This window comes from Tamandua tetradactyla, chromosome 2 (assembly GCF_023851605.1).
Source record: "Tamandua tetradactyla isolate mTamTet1 chromosome 2, mTamTet1.pri, whole genome shotgun sequence".
In the NCBI taxonomy this organism is placed as follows: domain Eukaryota; kingdom Metazoa; phylum Chordata; class Mammalia; order Pilosa; family Myrmecophagidae; genus Tamandua; species Tamandua tetradactyla.
Genome location: NC_135328.1, coordinates 150,457,199 through 150,476,808, shown reverse-complemented (window position 1 = coordinate 150,476,808; position 19,610 = coordinate 150,457,199). Strand labels below are relative to the sequence as shown.

Genomic DNA, 19,610 nt, shown 5'->3' with positions numbered 1-19,610 from the left:
CTGCTATCTACAAACTTAGTAAATGGATGTGCTTATGGTGGTATGGAGCTATGTACTGCAGAAAAACAAATTCTTAAACTTGTTCCATCCCTGTTGGTAAGAACCCACATAACTAAGACCTTTTAAAGAGGATACTTCAGTTAGGGTGTGGCCAAAGTCAATCAGAATGGGTCTTAATCTTATTCAAGGGAACCCAGAAGACAAGGGTGAGGCAAGGAGAGGCCACCATGCGCAGTGCCATGTGACAGAGGAGCCCAGGACCAAGAATCACCTGCAACCAGCCCCAGAACACCAGTCTTTGATGCTCCCTGATTTGGTCTCTCCTAGCCTCAAAACTGTGAGCCAATAAACACCGTTTAAGCCAATCTACTGCATGGAATTTGCTTTAGCAATGAGGAAACTAGAACAGTGATACACATAGATGGTGGCATTATATCATAGATTATGTAGCAATGCCAATGTGCTTTTTAATCTCATTCATACTTGCATCTCATGCCTTGTTTTTGTCTTGTTTTGAGGCATGAAAGGTAATTGCCTAGATAAACAAGGTACAGTGTGGCAATGCCAGAAAGAATCAAACTCAAAGAACCAGACATCCAGATTTGTAAAAACTAGGTTAACTTAGTTTCAAGTAAATAAGAAAAAGCAGGAAGAAAAGTTCATCATCTCTACAACAGTAACCTGAAATTAGAAAAAAAATGTTTCAGTTGCCTAAATATAGTTAAGGTAGACCTTAGATCTCGGGGTCTAAGGATCCTAGTTTCCTTTTGTTATAATATAAATCACACCACCCAAGCTCAACAAGGATCCCTTGCTCTAAGCCACACTTTGGTAAGCCCTTTACATAAATTCTTACCTAAGTCTTGACATAATTTGGTGGGAATAATATTTTGAAAAATTATTTATCTATCTATCTTTAGTTTTCTTTCATTTCTTCCATTTCCACCTCCCAACCCAAATCAGCAAGCATTCAGCACCTACTGCCTAGGTGTGGATATGGCAGGGCAGTACACAAAAAAGCCTTCTTGGGGGTACATAAAAAAGCCTTCTTGGGGGTGGTTTCCAAAGGTCCTGAGGATACAGAAAACATTTCTGAGAAATATTGCAAAGGAGAGAGAGAGGGTCTCTTCTAACACCTGCACCTCCACTCCCAGGAAAAAGATTACCTGGAATGAGAGAAAAGATGGTGGGGAAGAATCAAGCACAAGGTCTGCACACGTAATGAGCTGGAAGAGAACCTTCACCCTGGTTCCAGAACCCTGAGAAACCAGAAAAACGGCAGAAGAAAAAACAACTACTTATTACATTAGGACAGAAAGTGTCTGACTTGGCAGAGATTTGTGCTCCACTGTCGCATAGAACCAGTGAAATGCTCCCTGCCCTCAGGCACAGCAAAGAAGTGGTGGAATGAACTTCTGAAATCAGAGACCAGACTAAAGAATCACCACTGGTTCCGGACTAAAGAACCAGTACCTGAACTGTGCACTGTGTGGAGGTGACTGGAGGGCAAGATAGATCCTTACCCTGTTTCACCCACACATGCACCTCTCCCAAGGTCATGACATTATGTAAACGTCCCACCCTCGTATCAGACTTCATCCTGGAGAAGAGGAGGAGGAATCTGAATAATAGGTTAAAGTTTAATTTCCCCAGTGGGATGGGAACAAAATTTGTTTTAAATTATTATAGAAAAATAAAGTTCTATTTTTTTGCTCACCCAGGTTGTGAAATGAAATTCACATCTGAATCTATATTACTACTTGTATTTTACAGTTGAGGAGACCAAAACATTACGTAACTTTTCAAAGTAATGTAGCTAGAAAATTGGGATTTGAACCCAGGCTTCTGATCTCTATGCTATACCATGACTATGGCACTGAAATGCATTCACTTCATAAACAGGTAAAACTGATTTTATTCATTCATTGCATCTCTAAGATATAAATACAAGGGAAACCAAACACTAATAAGGAAAATGGGCTTTCATGTAATAGCTGCCCTGAATAATCAAGGAACATCAATAACTTCAAAATTAATTCTCTGCATAAATACATGACCCAACAAACAATAGTAATTAAACAAAAATACAATCTTTGAGAAATACTTAATGTGAAAAAGGTAATGAAGTTATTACTACTTTTAAATGAAGTTGTATTTTATTAATAACAGAATCTACATATATTTTAAAAACAATATTGTAGATGTGAAAAAGATATTCAGTCTGTAAACAATGTTTGCTCATTTTAATTTAAATATCCCCCAAAAGCCTTCAGCAGGAATCCCTAATCTAGAATACGCTCCAAATGTTGCCAATAAGGATATAAAGCCCTCCAAACATTTTAACTAAACTGCTTAGCTGGAAATCAAAAGGAGTCAGATCAGTTTTAACCATTCCAAGACACTGGGTCCACAGTCACAAGAGATTTGGAGCAAGTCAGGCCACAAAAATATTTGGTTAACGTATCCTTCACTGGTTCATAAAAATGGCTGAGCTTGATTGGTCCAAGATAAAATTTTAGATTACAGCCAGGGAGACTGGAAATGCACTCTTCTGCAATGCACTTCGTCATACAAGGTCAGTCACTATAACAAAGAACTCTTTGAAGGAGACCTCCAACTAAAAATGTCTTCATTTATTTAACGCGATTCCCTAATCTACTTAAGTGGATGAATGACCCTTTTTTAACACTATGTCAAAGTATTTAACTAGTGTTTAGTTTTACATAAAATTTTCAAACTGTGGCCCTTTATTAATACAGCTTCATTTTTACTCTTAGGTTTCTAATGATTAGTGAATGGAGGCAAGAGATAGGGAGTCTTGTTTCTGACTTCAAATATCTGCTATCATTATACACTGCATATATTCTACAACTGTAACTAAAACACCTAACTGAAGATATTAAAATGTCCATTTTCCCCCATTAGCTCTAAATAAAGTCTCTGAGTAGGAAAATATGTATATACTGTTCACTTACAGTATTTATAAATCCAGGAGAAAGACTGTTGAATTAATGAGGAGGGGAAAAAAAAAACAAACCTGCTTCTGATTTTTTGGTAGCAATATAGCAATACCTAACGTTTCCTGCCAATATCCTTTGCATTTATGTATAATAATATTTTAATGCTTACCTTAGAAAAAGTAGAAAATGAAATGTATTCCTTCAATAACTAATGACGTACGCTGTTTAGGGATGAAACAAAAAGACTTTGAATAGTGTAGATGCCAACAAGCACCTTCTTTGCTTTTCTGCTTCTGTGCGTTTCTTGTTCAGATACACATTCTTACTGATGTTCCACAGGCAAGTTACAGGAACACAGACAGCCTCCCAACCACAAAGACATTTTCTAAAGCACACCTTTGCCTTAATGCACATACAAGTCTTAAACCCAACCAATTATTCAGAGGCAGATTTTTCTAGTTTAGGGACAATAAACATTCTTTTCTCTTATTTTGACAAACCTCTATGACTCTATTTCTCTGAGACTCCTAATTGGACAAATAGGAAAGCTGAAGCTGCTGAAATTCAAATTAATCAAAATGAGATATAAGTACACATCACACTTGAATAAGATTAAGAAACTGGGGCAGGCCACGGTGGCTCAGCAGGCAAGAATGCTTGCCTGTCATGCCAGAGGACCCGGGTTCAATTCCCGGTGCCTGCCCATGTTAAAAAAATAAAAATTAAAATTAAGAAACTGGACTTAGAGAAATACCAGATTATGTGAATTATAAAATAATTACAAACAGGATTCTTTCACACAGTAATCTCCCATAGTAAATTAAAAATTGCTCTCATTATACAACTATTTTAAGAACATATTCTACCACGTAAATAAATCTGACTGATTACTGTGAACTACAGAACTATACAGTATTTTTTAACTTAAAACTGGTCACAGATATATCACCACTATAATAATCTGAGGTCCTAATAGCTTTAAGCCACTTTACATATAATACAAACGACCAATCAATAGAACATTTCAACATTACTGAAAAACACCACAGCAAAACAGCTTTCATTTCAGAACAGTTTATCTATCGTTTAATTTTTAGCAACTTTTGAACGCAGTAGACAGAAGAGTATTCGCTGTACAAAGCAAGCTAGTGCAGAATACCCATTTTATTTCAGGGATGGAGCAAGGACAGAAACCCAGCTTTTTACTATTATTTTCCCATCCTTCACATCAGTGGATCTCAAAGTGTGATATCAGGACCAGTAGCAGCAGCAACTGGGAACTTATAGAAATGCGTATTCTCAGGCCCCCATCTCAGTCCCAGTGAATCAGAAACTCAGGGGTAGGGCCCAGAAATCTGATTTATCAGCCCTCCTTCCTCCCAGTGGTGATAGTAAGGCAGTAAGAGTGCACTGCTACTCTCTCATTAACACTGAAAACATCACTTGAAAAATATTGATGCACTTTAGAAACAGTCCAATTTCTCTCTCTAAAAGAGGGCTGATTAGTTTTGCCATAAACTGTGGAAATTCATAATGAGTCAGGGAAGAGCAGGGTTTGGAAAACAATATAATACTTGAGTTTCAGAGAACAACAAATTATCACTTTTTTAATATAAACTACAGAAAGAGTATGAAACATTTTTATTTATCAAAAAGGGGAGTAGGTTTAAAAAGGTTGAGAATTATGCTTTGGACATGATAGATGCAATAGTAAAACTAGAATGGAAGTACCTTTAATTGTTATTTTAAAAAATTTTAAAAACAACCTCCCTATTTCTTGGATACAATCTTGGCTTTAAACCATTGAGATGAATCAATCTAATGCACCCACAAATCTCTGTACTCATTCACTTTCCAAAATGCCTTTACTCATTCACTTCCAAAAATCTTATTTTCTAGGGTTTTGTTTTGTCTTATTTTGTGTGGTTTTTTTGTATTGGTTTGGTTACAAGGACATTGCACATGCTTTACTTGTGATGACAACCGCAGGGCAAAGTAAATCTGACACTTAACAAAAAGGCTGTGAAATCTTAATATTCAACTCTTTCCACTAAAATTTTAGGACTAAGTAATCTGCAGAGGGTGAAGATGAGGAGAAGACAAAAGTGAAGAAAACTATTCCCAACCCACAAAGGATAAACTAATCTGCATCCCTAGGCTCCTCAGGGAAACAGAATAGCAAGGCAGGTAAAATTACAAATGTGTGTGCGGTTTTTTTTTTCATGGGCAGGCACCAGGAATCTCAAACATGATTTCCGTGGCCGCCCCACAAATGTTCTTTCTAAAAGTTAAAGAAAAAAAATTCTTATCTTGTGGAAGAAGTGAAACAATATAGAACTTGGGAAATAAAATGAATTTTAAATTTCTCTTTGTAATCCTGAATTCATTAACATTTTTTCTCTTGAAATGCTACTTACTATTTACAAGCAGTAGGCAAAAAAAAAATTTTTTTCAGTTTTACTGGAGAGCAAAGTAAATTAATAAAGGTGAATAAGTTTCAGAATCTGCTTTAGAGGCTGGTTAAAAACAATAAACCTTTAAATTCAAAAAAAAAAAAAAAGAACTTGTGGCTTTTCCTTCATTATAAGAGCAACAAATATTCATTTCTGAAAAACTTAAGAATCCAAACAAGCTAAAACATTCTCTAAGTGCAGACCTCATAAGCTAGACTATTAACATGGATATCTACATTTTTAAGTCCCCTTCTCTGGATTTGCATTAAGAATAACCTTTAAACCATCACTGATTGGTACACTTAAACTAGCTCATTAATACCTGAATGTAAACTCTCTTAGGGGAGGATCTAAGCCTCATCCTTACTTCCAGTGTAAGAGAGGAACATACTAGCTATTTGAAATGTCTGCGGAATTGAGTATCTGAGATCCTACAGAACTAAATCTGGACTTGAAGTCTGCCAAGATATTCTAAACATTTTTGAAGTGATGGATATGATAAGCAGTAGGGTTAAAACTCACTCAATGAATTAAAGAAAAAAAAATAGGCATTTCAAGAATCACCACCTCTTCAAAGCCTTGCTGACTTCAGTAGCCAAGTTGGGAGCTGCTCTATTGTGCTTTCCCAGAAATTCTATACCATGACCCTGTAAAATTTCAGTAACATGTTCTCTGAGAGCAAGGACAAGGTCTTCCATATTGATATCCCAACATCTAGCAGGGGACCTGGCACTAAGCCCAATCAAGGCTCAAATGAATAAATCAGGGAACAGTAATGGGTAATCGTACCAGAATAAAAATTGCAGAGGCTATGGAAGGACGATTTTCACCCTCATTAACTTATACCTAAAGTTGTGTGCCCATCTAATTTAACAAACAACCACAGATCTGTGGGCAATGAATACAGTTTCTGCGAGTAATAATACTATGACTCAATTTTCAGATACTTAAAATAGCTTAGAAAAATTGAGTCATACTGAATAGCATCCTTAAACTCTGTATTTGCAACACCTAAGAACGAATTGGAAGCACTAAGTCTATCACGTGTTTTCAAGTAGTCAAAAGGAAAAAAAGAAAAAAATTGGAAATTTTGCTACAAAGCTGACTCTAATATACTCAAAATAGGCTTGCAATTTGTAGGGGAAGAAATGCCCACATCTGTTATTTTGCCTATTTTACTTAAGATTTGGTTTCAACTAAAATGTTTAACAACTTTTTTTCACCATTTCCTCCTCAAAGAATAGAGTGACACTATGAGTGCACATGTTCCATCCTCTTCACGTCACAATCCGTTCTGAAGATGCTCTGACCTGGATTTTGTTTCAGCAGTATGGCAAACTCGTAGCCTGATCCAATACCAGACCGAAATAACTAAAATGTGGAATAAAATATTAAGAGCAAAAAACTAAATACCTTTTAAAATACATTGTTGAGTCAGCACAAAAGGAAAGGATCTGGGAGAGGACAAAAAGGAAGTGAAACAAGAAACTCTGGGAAGAAAACATATGCTGAAACAGGATTTCACCCTAGGAGTCTCCTCCAAACCCGGAGTTAGAGATAAAGACCCCCAGTATAAAGCTAGAAGCCTGGGACCCCAAGGGTTAGACTCTTAGTCTAAGGGTATAGAAAAAAAAACCCTGCATACAAAGGGGAAAAGCAGGGAAACTTGGTGCAGAGTGGGGGAAATGAGGGAAATTTCCCCTGAGATCAGAGGTCCATGTATATATTACCCAGTATAGCTGAGAAAACATTAAGTCTGGAATTAATGTTACAATAGTCCTAAGGACGTACTATCGCCAGGAGACTGGCATAATCAAGCGCAAATCTGCCCTGGAAGAACACAATTTCAATCTAGGCATGAGAATTTCCTCAAATGAAGTGTCAAAGAAAATGAGCAACTCATGGTAAAAAAAAAAAACACAAGAAAACAAGGCACCATGAATGAGTGAGCAGAAAGAAAGGGCTGGAATCAAATTTGCAAAGATGTCACATAATAGAATTATCAGATACAAACTATAAAATAAATGTTTAATATGCTTAAATAAGAAAAGCTTAAAAATATGAGCAAAGAAGAAGAGTATAAAAAATGACCAAACAGACCTGAAATAGAACCAAAAATAATTTCTAAAAACAGAAGACAACTGAAATGGAAAATAAAATAGCAGGTTAAACCTAACTGAAGAAGGATAGTAAACTGAAGGTTGTCCAGATTATTCAGAATGTAACAATAAGAAAGAAAATATAAGAGATTGAGATGGAAGTTAGATGTCTGTTGGACCTTTGCAAGCTAACTGGAATTCCAGAAAGAATGGCAAAGAGGCTATATTCATGGGATAACAATGGCTGAGAATTTTCTAATACTGCACTGTCTAATATGGTAACCACTAGCCAAATCTGCACATGACTATATTTAAATTAATTAAAATTAAATAAAATTATCAATGTAGCTACTCAGCCACACTAGCCAGATTTCAAGTTGATCAAGATAATGTCTCATTGGACACATGTGGCTGGTGGCTACAATATTGGACTGCACAAATGAAGATTATTTCTATCATCACAGAAAGTTCTTTTGGACTGCTTTGTTCTTTGACTATTGCACTACCAATCCTCAGATCCAAAACACCCATATCCCAACTGCATAAATAAAATACACACATAAATGCTTTACAGTGAAACTGCAAAACATCAAAAACACAGAGAAGGTCTTAAAACAGGCAGAGAGGAGAGTCAGCTAAAAAGAAATAATAATTAGAAGGCTGACTTCTCGACAGCAACTTTGAAAGCCAGTAGAAAACAGAGGGATTATCTTCCATGTGCTGAGAGAAAATATCAAGAATTCTAAACCCACATAACTATCTTTCAAATATAAGGGTATAATAATATATTTTCACATATAAGAGATTTACTGCCAACAAACCTTCCCAAATGAAAATCCTAAAGACTATATTTTAGGCAGAAGGTAAATTATCCCAGAAAGAAGGACTGAAATATAAAGAGGAATAATAAGCAAACATATGGTAAAATGTGATTAAATCTAACTAAACATCAATCTTATAAAAAAATAAAATGTCTAATTTGGGTGGAAAAGACAGAACCAAAACACTGGAAAACAACTATCTATATTGGAAGAGATGGCTGGAGTTAAAGTTTTTTTGTTATTCAGGAAGGTAATGATAGAGTAAGTGAGGAACTAATTCAAAATTGTCTTTAAGAAAAATGCATTATAGTGATAAAGAAGGTTGCTTCGTATTGTTAAGAAGTTCAATTTACTGGAAGATACACTAATCCTAAACTGAGAGAACTTTTTAAAACCATCATTTAACATCTTCATAAGCACTTGAGAGATCAAGTAGACAAAGATATGAACTATGATATAGATTTGAACTGAAAAATTAATAAATTCTATTTAATGGATACAGAATATCCCCCCACAAACACACCAATTAGAAAATATATCCTTTTATGCAATAGAACATTTATGACTATATTCAGATATAATGCTAGCCTCAACACATTTTCAGGCACAGTACAAGAATCAATCAGAGTCCCTAATCACAATACAATTAAGTCTGAAATCATTAATAAAAAGATACATTTAAAAATAAAACAGGATGCACAGGTGGTTCAGTGGTAAAATGCTCAATTTCCATGCAGTAGACCTGAGTCTGATTCCCGGACCACGCACACCCCATAAAAAACACACAAAACAAACAAAAAACTGTACTTCTGGAAATTAAACATATTTCTAACAACTCATGGGTTAAAGATAACTTGTTAAAGTCTCTGACATATAGGACCTGCTCCAATTACCTTAAAACCTAAGAATCAATTCTCACATAATTATTAGTAGAACTGAATTATTCCATTTAAAAACATTATTAATATCTAAAGTATAGATGTATATTTTGCCTTGTACATGTATATTTCTAAAAATATACAGTAAACACCTAGTAAAAAAAAAGTTTACAATTGGAGATTAAGAGTTTCCAGTAAGTTATTTATTTCACTGAAATTTTTTTTTGCTCTTTCAGAGTGCAGAAGAAGGGACTGAGGCAAGAAAACTCAACACTCATTCTTGTAATAACCGTCTATCAAGAGACTCCTCTGTGCCAGTCACTGAAAATTCAAAGGTAAGCAGAGTGCCAGCCAGCCTCCTGGGGCTTACAGTATCCTAAAGGAGAAAGCCATTACCATAGAAAAATTGTAAAACTGCAGTCAAGACAAGATCTTTAAGATGAAGTACAGGAATTATGTGAAACCAGCTAGGGGTCAGGGTGGTCAGTAAAGTCAGGAACTTTAAGTGCACACCATATGATTGAGTTGAAATATTAACCGTCTAAGGTTTCTAATAGACGTTAAGACTAAAACACACTCATTAGCCTTTCACCATACTTGTTAAAAGAGACATGATTGGACTCAGAGTGGTATTCACGGAATTCACCATTCCCCAGAATAAGGATTAAGAGCAAAGAAACAAAGAGCAGATAACTTGTAAAATATGCAGTAAATGATTAACTTTCTTCAGCAGTAAAGAATTGCCCAATTGAAATTTTTATCTCCTTTTTACTATTGTGAATCTACCAGTGGAGTTTTTAAAAATTCTGACAGTTTAAAGATAATTGTATCTTCAAGAAAACACATAAAAACAATAAATAAGAAAATTATATCTGAAAAGAACAGAAATAATTCTCTGGGAAAAAGTCAAAGGGAAACCCAGCACTAATATATCCAGATGTTGAATTTATATGTTCTCACTTAATGCCTGTGTAGCCGAAGCCTAAGTGCCAAATGAACCTAAAATTTTGTCAAAAGTTAATCATTACTACTTACCAGGCATATCCTCTCCAGCCATAACCCCACTCCCACCCCCATTAAAGAATGAGAAGGGAAAAAACCCGAACTCCTCCAACGTGGGGGCCCCCAAACACGACTTCACTCTCAGGCGCTGAAAAATGGGACTTTGTTTTGACACAAGAATCACCAGGAAGTAGGAAAACCAGAAAACTGAGGAAGGATCCTTTTTTAATAAGCGCCTTTCTTTTCAAACCTACAATATACATATTTGCTGTTCTTTTTCTTAGAATGGAAATGGTTTGTCACATGCAGATGAGAGTGATTAGGGCGGTAAAAGAAACTAGAGCCAGAATTACTGTAATTTGCCTTAGGAGTACTGTAGATAATAAAGCAGGAAGTGTTGATTCAAGTTTTAAGGCTTCTATTTCATGAGTACACACGCAATTCAAATTTAGTTACAAGAATCAGTGTTCTTTTCAATGGTGCTCAAACTTAAAATTCAGGCTCAAGTATAAAATAAAATTTTCATTATGTATACCTGCAATAGTTGCTAAGCTGGATTCCACTTAAAAGGAAGTTCACGTAACATGCATCAGATCAGTCAGTGTGGAAAATACCACAACATTATGACCACCACCGAATAGATCTGTCATAACCAGAGCTTATAAAGTGGCAAGATGAGTGTTAAAGAGGATGTGTAACTAGTAATTTCTGGAATGTTTGATAACAGACCTCAAAGGCAAATCCTTAGAAATCCTAAACTCGAGTTAAGTTTTGCCTTTATACAGGTCAACACGAAATTAATGAGTCAAAAACATAGTAAGTCCTATCACATCTATTAAGACCGAGGAACAAAAGTAGTCGGTAATACATTAACAAGATAATTATTTTAGTTACAACAGACAGCACGTTTGCTGGTGGTGAATATTCATCTTTCTATATATTCCTACAGGAATCCAGAACACGAAATTTAACAGACTGGTATGAAATCAGACAATTCTGATTCCTCAAAGAGATGTCAAATATTTTATCACTTTTCTAAGTATACCTCTCCCCCAAATAAAACCCAAACCAAAAAAAAAGAGGCTTTTACCAATTACAGAAGGAGTTTAAGAGATTTCAAAAGGAATACCGAAAGCGTGCTGATTTTATAGCTGACATTATAACAACAATCTGCAAAAGTAAATCCATTCTCCATACTAGTCACGTTCAATATCTCACCTACCTAGGAGCCTTCTACCCTAAGTCCTCATTCAGGGAAAATGGCTTTACCTGCCATATTTGCCCATCAAGAAATTACTGAAAAACAACCCCAAGAATCGGGAGCCAGGGGAGGGTGGCTTTTGTTGACTCAGTTGTAAAAATGCGACTACTAATTTCACAAATACACTAAAATAAGCAAACTAATACCCATGGTCAATTAGCAAGCGCAAGTCAAAGTTCCACCACGTAATTCGGGCCTGGGCCTTTTTTCACGCAAATGCGTTATCAAAAGCCCAGTCATTTCCCTCTATGTTTTATTCATGTTGGAAAGACCATTCAAACTGAAAATGTAGCCAAACAAAAGAAAATTAAAACACAAAAACAAAAACAAAAGGGCGTTGAAGTACGGAGTGTTTCATTTTAGTGTTTCCTCCCAGGTAGCAAGCTTTCCCAGGCCTGAGAGTAAAATAGCAACTCCCCGCTGCGCGGCTTCGGGGACCCCCGACCCCCCACCTCCGCCCCTCGTGCTGCGGGTCCCACTCTTGGGGCAGGGAGATGAAACGCGCTCCTCTCCGCTTCTGCCTGCGAAATAGCGCGACGGGGAAGTGAAATTGTTAAGTCCCACGACTGAGCCGTGCGCCGAGGGAACTGCCCGGGCTCGGGAATTCTCCAGTCCTCCTTCCCTCAGCGCTGCCCGCCCGGCCCGAAACACCCGCAGACGGAAACTTTGCGAAGGACGACGCGCTAGGGCCGGGGCGACCCGGACCCTCCTCAGCTTGGGTCCCGCCTGCGCCCCTGCTGCGCGCCCGGAGCGGACCCCGCGCGCACCCCTACTCCGCAACCCCGCCCGCCCGCCCCGCGGAACCGAGCCGTGGCGCGGCCTCTCTGTCTCCCCCGCGGTCCCCGACCCAAACCCGCGCCTCGCTCCCCTCACCTTAGTGGCCATGGCGGGCGGGTCTCCCGGCCCGGGACGGCCCGGCTTTTCTCCCGCGTCGCGGTTGCGCGGCCCTTGCCAGACAGGCGAGGACGGCGGCGGCTCCGGCTGGGCCCCGACGCGGCGCGGGCGGCGGCTCTGCCTCGGCCGGGAGTCTTGACGCTCAGGCCCCGCCGCTCGGTGACTCCGGCCGCCGCCCGCTCCGGCAGATCCTGAAACGCCGCGGCTGTCGGTTCACCGCGGTGCGGCGCAGCGCGGTCGGCGGAAGCGCGCCCGGTGCCCTCAGCTGCGGCCCGGCCTCCTCGCCCACTTTTCCGCCCCCGCCCGGAGCCTCCCCGCCCCGGCGGCCGCCGCCGCCGCCGCTTCGGGCGCCCTTTGTTCGGGCCCCCGGGGGCCGCTTCCCCGACTCGGGGCTGGGGTGGGCGGTGCAGGCCGCGGGCCCTGCCCGCGCTCCGCATGATCGCCACGCATTGAACGTGGCGTAGAGTAAACGTGGTGTAGTAAAGATGTGCTTTGGCGTCTCGACCCTGGCCAATGGAGCCAGGAACAGACCTTGAGTCACACCCGGGTGGGTTTAAGGTGGACGTGAGCGAGGCAGGAGTGTTGCCATAATAACCACATAAGCCCCCCAGGGCAGGGTGGGAGTTACCCCGGGTCTTTGTTCCGGGTCGGCATTGCTCTGGGGTCGGTAGTGCTCAGAGCTGAGTAAAATGAATGCTAAGTAAACAGCTAGGGAGGAGAAGGGCAATGGCTACCTTGAGGAGTGGCCCTGATAGGAAGTTCTTCCTCCAGCCTGGAGTTTTACCGCAGGTTCTGGTCCCCTTTAGAGTTTCTAGGCCGAGACACTTGGGGATTGCATTGTGAGATGGCCCATTAACTTCCTTCTTGGTAAATTAAAAACTGTCTAAGCACCCCCAGGGGTTTTGGAGGGACACAACAGGTTACCTGAAGGTCTTATAAAGTTTTCCGTTTTCTAGGGGGAGAGTCAAAATGGTTTTCTTCGGAGTTGGATTCACTCAAGTACAGAACACATGACTGAAAAATAAATCTTGATTGGAATAATACATTCTTCTAATCTGAAATATTTTGTTTTCATTATCAGGGGTATATATGATAAAATCAACTTTATTAGGCTAGGAAAGCAATATTTAGAGTTACTGTCAAATGTGTGTCCTCTTGAGAATATTCTATTTAACCTCCAGAGGAGATTCCATTTAGTTATAGTAAATAATGGGGTTTTAAATGTGTATAGTGCTACAGAATTTTCAGTGGAATTTGTGTTTGCTGAGCTCAGGGCCAAAGTTGTAGTTATGGTAATGTTCATAAATGGAGACTAACATTCATGAAAAGCTTCCTTGCTATAGCTAGGCTTTTATATGCCTTAATCTCATTTAATGCTTATAGGGAACTATTGAGCAAGTCATCGTTCACTACTAACATATATGAGGAAGAAATCAAGCCTCAGTTAGAGAGCTTGCCCTTTCTGATTATACCTGTCAAAATAGAAAATGACCATAACCTTGGATCCAGCAATTCTACATCTAGGAATTTATCCTCCCATCAAACTTGCACAAGTGAGCAAGATAATGAACTAAACATTGTTGTGTAATAATCCCAAATAGAAAGCAACATATATGTTTGTTAATAAGAGTGCATTAATATGACTCATCCACACAAATGAGGTACAAGAACAGCCCTTAACAGTATTTTAAGGGTGTTAATAAAGGTAAAAAGAACATTATACATAGTATAATCCATTTGTATAAAAACATGGATGTTGTTTATGCCTAGAAAATTTCTGAAAAGATTCATAAGATGCTATTAGTTGTCAGAATGTTACCATGTATATGGATTACTTTACACTGAAAACAAATTTACATTTGAATAAACAAATATATAGCTTAACTAAGCACATACTAATATATGGCAAAGTCAGGATGTGAACTCAGATGATATTGTGAGTAATGACTACCGTTGTCTTTTTTTGTTGTTATTTTTGTTTGTTTGCTTCTTTTTTTTTTTTTTTTACCATAGTCCTTTAAATTTGAAAGCAGGATACAACTCCCTGTAGCAGTTCTACAATGCATGTTTTGATAGCAAAGTATAACCTCAGTGTGCCATGAATGTAGACCTTTCAGCATGCTCAATTGGGAGGTCTGGGCACCTGCCACCAAGAAAGCAGGAAGACCAGAGCGTCCAAGCTTTTCCCACTTGAACGTTTTCTATAGACCTGACTTCATTCTTAGAAGAAACCACGGATATCCCAAACTCATGATGACCGATGCAAATTAATGCACATATTAAAATAAGATTGAAATCACTCCCAGTATTACTGAGGTAGTAAAACCACCTAGGCATCGTTTTAGAGGTTCCAGAAGTACAGTCATTGCTGTCGTCTTTGGATGAACTTGCTCTCAAAGCCCATCTCACAGCTTCTGGAGCCCTCTGCTTCAACCTCATTGACCTCTCATTCCTCCTGAGCAACGTGCTTCCTTGCACAGAGAGGACCAAGACAGATTTCACAGACATTCAGCCTGTGCAGTCGCACAGAATCCTGTGCTTAGATGATTCCTGGCTTCGTTTAATGCCGCCTTTCACTATCTTCCATATCTTAATAGTTAAGTAAAATAAAATGCATTGTGCACTGCGTGAGGAACCCCTGCAGGAGCTTTCCAAAAAATGAAACAATGGAGTGCACCCTACAGAACTGCAGATAAGCAACACCTGCTGAGAAAAACAGGTCCAGGAGAGAGAGCTTACAATCTGATAAGTATTGACAAATATACTATGCTAATCAATGCATATCTGTACCCCCTTTGTGAGACCACCCAATATAAAATGGAAACTTAACATCAGCCAATCAGAACATATCCCCACTTGCTTCCACCTTTTGCTCTGTATAAGCTCCACCTTTCTACCTCTTAGGGGAACTCATTCCCTTCTTTCTGGATGAGATGCTGCCTGATTCATAAATCGTTCAATAAATCCATGAGATCCTAAATTTAATGTTGTTGTAAAGTTTTTCTTTTATCATAGGCTTTGAACAAGGGGCCTCACATTTCATTTTGCACTGGGCCCCAAAAATCATATAACAGATCCTGGCAAGGGCATTATACTGTTTCTTTGTTTGAACTAGTCCCCCTCTTCCTACCCTGTCCCCCACCCCCACCTCCCATTTATCCTTTAGAATGTGGCTAAAGTGTCAGCAGTTACCTCAGTTACTCAGGGAAATCATACCCGATCTCAGTATAAGTTAACTTCTTATATAGTTAACTTATAAGAAGGATATAAGGTACATAGTACTGGTTTCCTTGTAGTTGGAAACTTATCTCAGTTTGTAATTCAAGTGATTATTTGCCTGTCTCCTCCACCAGACTGTAAGTTTAAGAGAAGAGGATCCGTGTCAGTTCTCTTACCATGGTATCTCCAAACTCTAGGACAACACTCACAGCAAATCACCACTGAGTATTTGTTAAATGAATGAATAAATGAATAAGAGGAGTTGAGCAATCACAAATTAAGCAATATAGCATTGCCAAAATATACTCTCAAGGAACTCACATGATTCTGTGGAACACAGTTTTAAATCTACTGTCTATATTATTACCTAATTTAGTATGAAACATTGCACAAGTTTTTCCAAGTTTCACTACTCAATATTTTTTTTTTAATTCTCGATAGAAGCGATACTCTATGAAATTTTATAAAGCAAATTGATTTTGGCAATGTATATGAAAATGTAATTGCTACATTTTACTAATATTTCCTGGACAACTAGTGCCCAATATATTATTAAAAATGCAGTAAATAGAGGTTTTAACTCTTTTCACAATCCCTTCAGTATGGCTTATCATTGAGGTACGCATGTTTCTCTCTGGTGTACTTGCCAGTTGTTGGTTGGCATTTGTCTTGGATGTAATTGCCAAATTACATTATAATAAAGGTCCAATCCCCCCAATTATAGGCACAGAAACGAGGTCAAGGAGGTTCAGTGATTTACCCAAGGCCACATATTAATCCAGGGCAGGGACAAGAGCCCACTCTGTATCATGGGTCTCCAAAACATGTCATTTTCAAACTAAAAATATTTTAGGTGAGAGGTTTTGAAGCAAGGTGCAAGAAGGCCTCAAGAGATCACTGTCAAAACGGGAGAAGGGCTCTGGTCTAAACTATGCTGGGAGCTACTACTCAGTTTCACCTGTCTGCACTGAAAGAACAGAAGCCTAACATCTTTTCATCACATCCCACAATGTTCAGCTGCCTGGTGGAGCAGTGGCTTCTCCAAACTAGAAAGTAGTCATCATGCTGATGTTCCAGTTTGCTAAAGTTGCTGGAATAGAATATACCAGAAATGGATTGGCTTTCTTTTTTTAATTTTTTTATTAATTTTTAAATTAAAAAATATATATATGACAAGAAGCACAAACATTCTTAACATATGATCATTCCATTCTACATATGTAATCAGCAATTCAGAATATCATCCCATAGTTGCATATTCATCATTATAATAATTTCTTAGAACATTTGCATCAATTCAGAAAAAGAAATAAAAAGACAACAGAAAAAAATTCATACATGCCATACCCCTTACCCCTCCCTTTCATTGATCACTAGCATTTCAATCTAAGTTTAACATTTGTTCCCCCATTATTTATTTTTATTCCATATGTTTTACTCATCTGTTGATAAGGTAGATAAAAAGGAACATCAGACACAAGGTTTTCACAATCACACAGTCACATTGTGAAAGCTATATCATTATACAATCATCTTCAAGAAACATGGCTACTGGAACACAGCTCTACATTTTCAAGCAGTTACCTCCAGCCTCTCCATTTACATCTTTTTTTTTTCCACTTTTTTTTTATTAATTAAAAAAAGAATTAACAAAACAATTAGAAATCGTTCCAATCTACATGTACAATCAGTAATTCTTAATAACATCACATAGTTGCATATTCATCATTTCTTAGTACATTTGCATCGATTTAGAAAAAGAAATAAAAAGACAACAGAATAAGAATTAAAACAATAATAGAAAGAAAAAAAAAAAAACCTATACCTCACATGCAGCTTCATTCAGTGTTTTAACATAATTGCATTACAATTGGGTAGTATTGTGCTGTCCATTTCTGAGTTTTTATATCCAGTCCCGTTGTACAGTCTGTATCCCTTCAGCTCCAATTATCCCTTCTCTTTTTTTTTTTTTTTTAATTAACGGAAAAAAAGAAATTAACCCAACATTTAGAGATCATACCATTCTACATATGCAATCATTAATTCTTAACATCATCACATAGATGCATGATCATCATTTCTTAGTACATTTGCATTGGTTTAGAAGAACTAGCAACATAACCGAAAAAGATATAGAATGTTAATATAGAGAAAAAAATAAAAGTAATAATAGTAAAATCAAAACAAAACAAAACAAAACAAAACAAAAACCTATAGCTCAGATGCAGCTTCATTCAGTGTTTTAACATGATTACTTTACAATTAGGTATTATTGTGCTGTCCATTTTTGAGTTTTTGTATCTAGTCCTGTTACACCGTCTGTATCCCTTCAACTCCAATTGCCCATTATCTTACCCTGTTTCTACCTCCTGCTGGACTCTGTTATCAAGGACATATTCCAAATTTATTCTCGAATGTCTGTTCACATCAGTGGGACCATACAGTATTTGTCCTTTAGTTTTTGGCTAGACTCACTCAGCATAATGTTCTCTAGGTCCATCCATGTTATTACATGCTTCATAAGTTTATCCTGTCTTAAAGCTGCATAGTATTCCATCGTATGTATATACCACAGTTTGTTTAGCCACTCTTCTGTTGATGGAGACTTCGGCTGTTTCCATCTCTTTGCAATTGTAAATAACGCTGCTATAAACATTGGTGTGCAAATGTCCGTTTGTGTCTTTGCCCTTAAGTCCTTTGAGTATATTCCCAGCAATGGTATTGCTGGGTCGTATGGCAATTCTATATTCAGCTTTTTGAGGAACCGCCAAACTGCCTTCCACAGTGGTTGCACCATTTGACATTCCCACCAACAGTGGATAAGTGTGCCTCTTTCTCCGCATCCTCTCCAGCACTTGTCATTTTCTGTTTTGTTGATAATGGCCATTCTGGTGGGTGTGAGATGATATCTCATTGTGGTTTTGATTTGCATTTCTCTAATGGCCAGGGACATTGAGCATCTCTTCATGTGCCTTTTGGCCATTTGTATTTCCTCTTCTGATAGGTGTCTGTTCAAGTCTTTTTCCCATTTTGTAATTGGGTTGGCTGTCTTTTTGTTGTTGAGATGAACAATCTCTTTATAAATTCTGGATACTAGACCTTTATCTGATATATCATTTCCAAATATTGTCTCCCATTGTGTAGGCTGTCTTTCTACTTTCTTGATGAAGTTCTTTGATGCACTCCATTTACATCTTGACTAATAAGGTGACATCTATTTAATGCGTAAGAATAACCTCCAGGATAATCTCTCGACTCTGTTTGGAATTTCTCAGCCATTGACGCTTTATTTTGTCTCATTTCACTCTTCCCCCTTTTGGTCGAGAAGGTTTTCTCAATCCCTTGATGCCGAGTCTCAGCTTATTTTAGGATTTCTGTCCTACGTTGCCAGGAAGGTCCACACCCCTGGGAGTCATGTCCCAGGTAGACAGGGGGAGGGCAGTGAGTTCGCTTTTTGTGTTGGCTGGAGAGAAAGGCCACATTTGAGCAAAGAAAGAGGTTCTCTTGGGGGTGACCCTGAGGCCTAATTTTAAGTAGGCTTGACCTATCCTTTGTGGGGTTAAGTTTCATATGAACAAACCCCAAGACTGGGGGCTCAGTCTATAGCTTTGGTTGTCCACACTGCTTGTGAGAATATCAAGAATTCAACTTGGAGAAGTTGAATTTTCCCCCTTTTTCACAATTCCCCGAAGGGGATTTTGCAAATGCTTTTTTATTAACTGTTCAAATCACTCTGGGATTTATTGGGGCATCACTCTGAACAAACCAACAAAATCTCATGCCCTACTCAGGGTTCTATGTACTTATGGTGTTCAATTAAGCTGTCTACATAAGTTATATTAAGAAATGCACCGGTCAAAACATAAATTTTGTACCAAATAAACATTTTTTGCTTTAGTCTCACACAAGTTAAAATTTTAAAACATTAATTACTATCAATTTTCAACACCCTGCAGTAATGACATTCCTATGTTCTTCCTCATACAAAAATAATTTTTTAAATTCGTACATTTAGTCACTATC

The 19,610-nt window shown here is 38.2% G+C and overlaps 1 protein-coding gene across 2 annotated transcripts in view; it reads right to left on the bottom strand.

The window, feature by feature from the left end:
• SNX9 (sorting nexin 9) overlaps nucleotides 1-12,461 on the bottom strand; it is a 149,094-nt gene extending 136,633 nt beyond the window's left edge. Inside the window, exon 1 of one of the 2 annotated variants that reach the window (XM_077149350.1) lies at nucleotides 12,348-12,461. In XM_077149350.1, coding sequence (XP_077005465.1) covers nucleotides 12,348-12,359 — 12 coding nt within the window. In that variant the 5' untranslated portion in view covers nucleotides 12,360-12,461. Of the gene's footprint in view, nucleotides 1-10,246; nucleotides 12,160-12,347 lie in introns of those variants that run through there. The other variant, XM_077149351.1, reaches the window with a different exon arrangement.
• Between the last annotated feature and the right edge of the window lie 7,149 nt (nucleotides 12,462-19,610).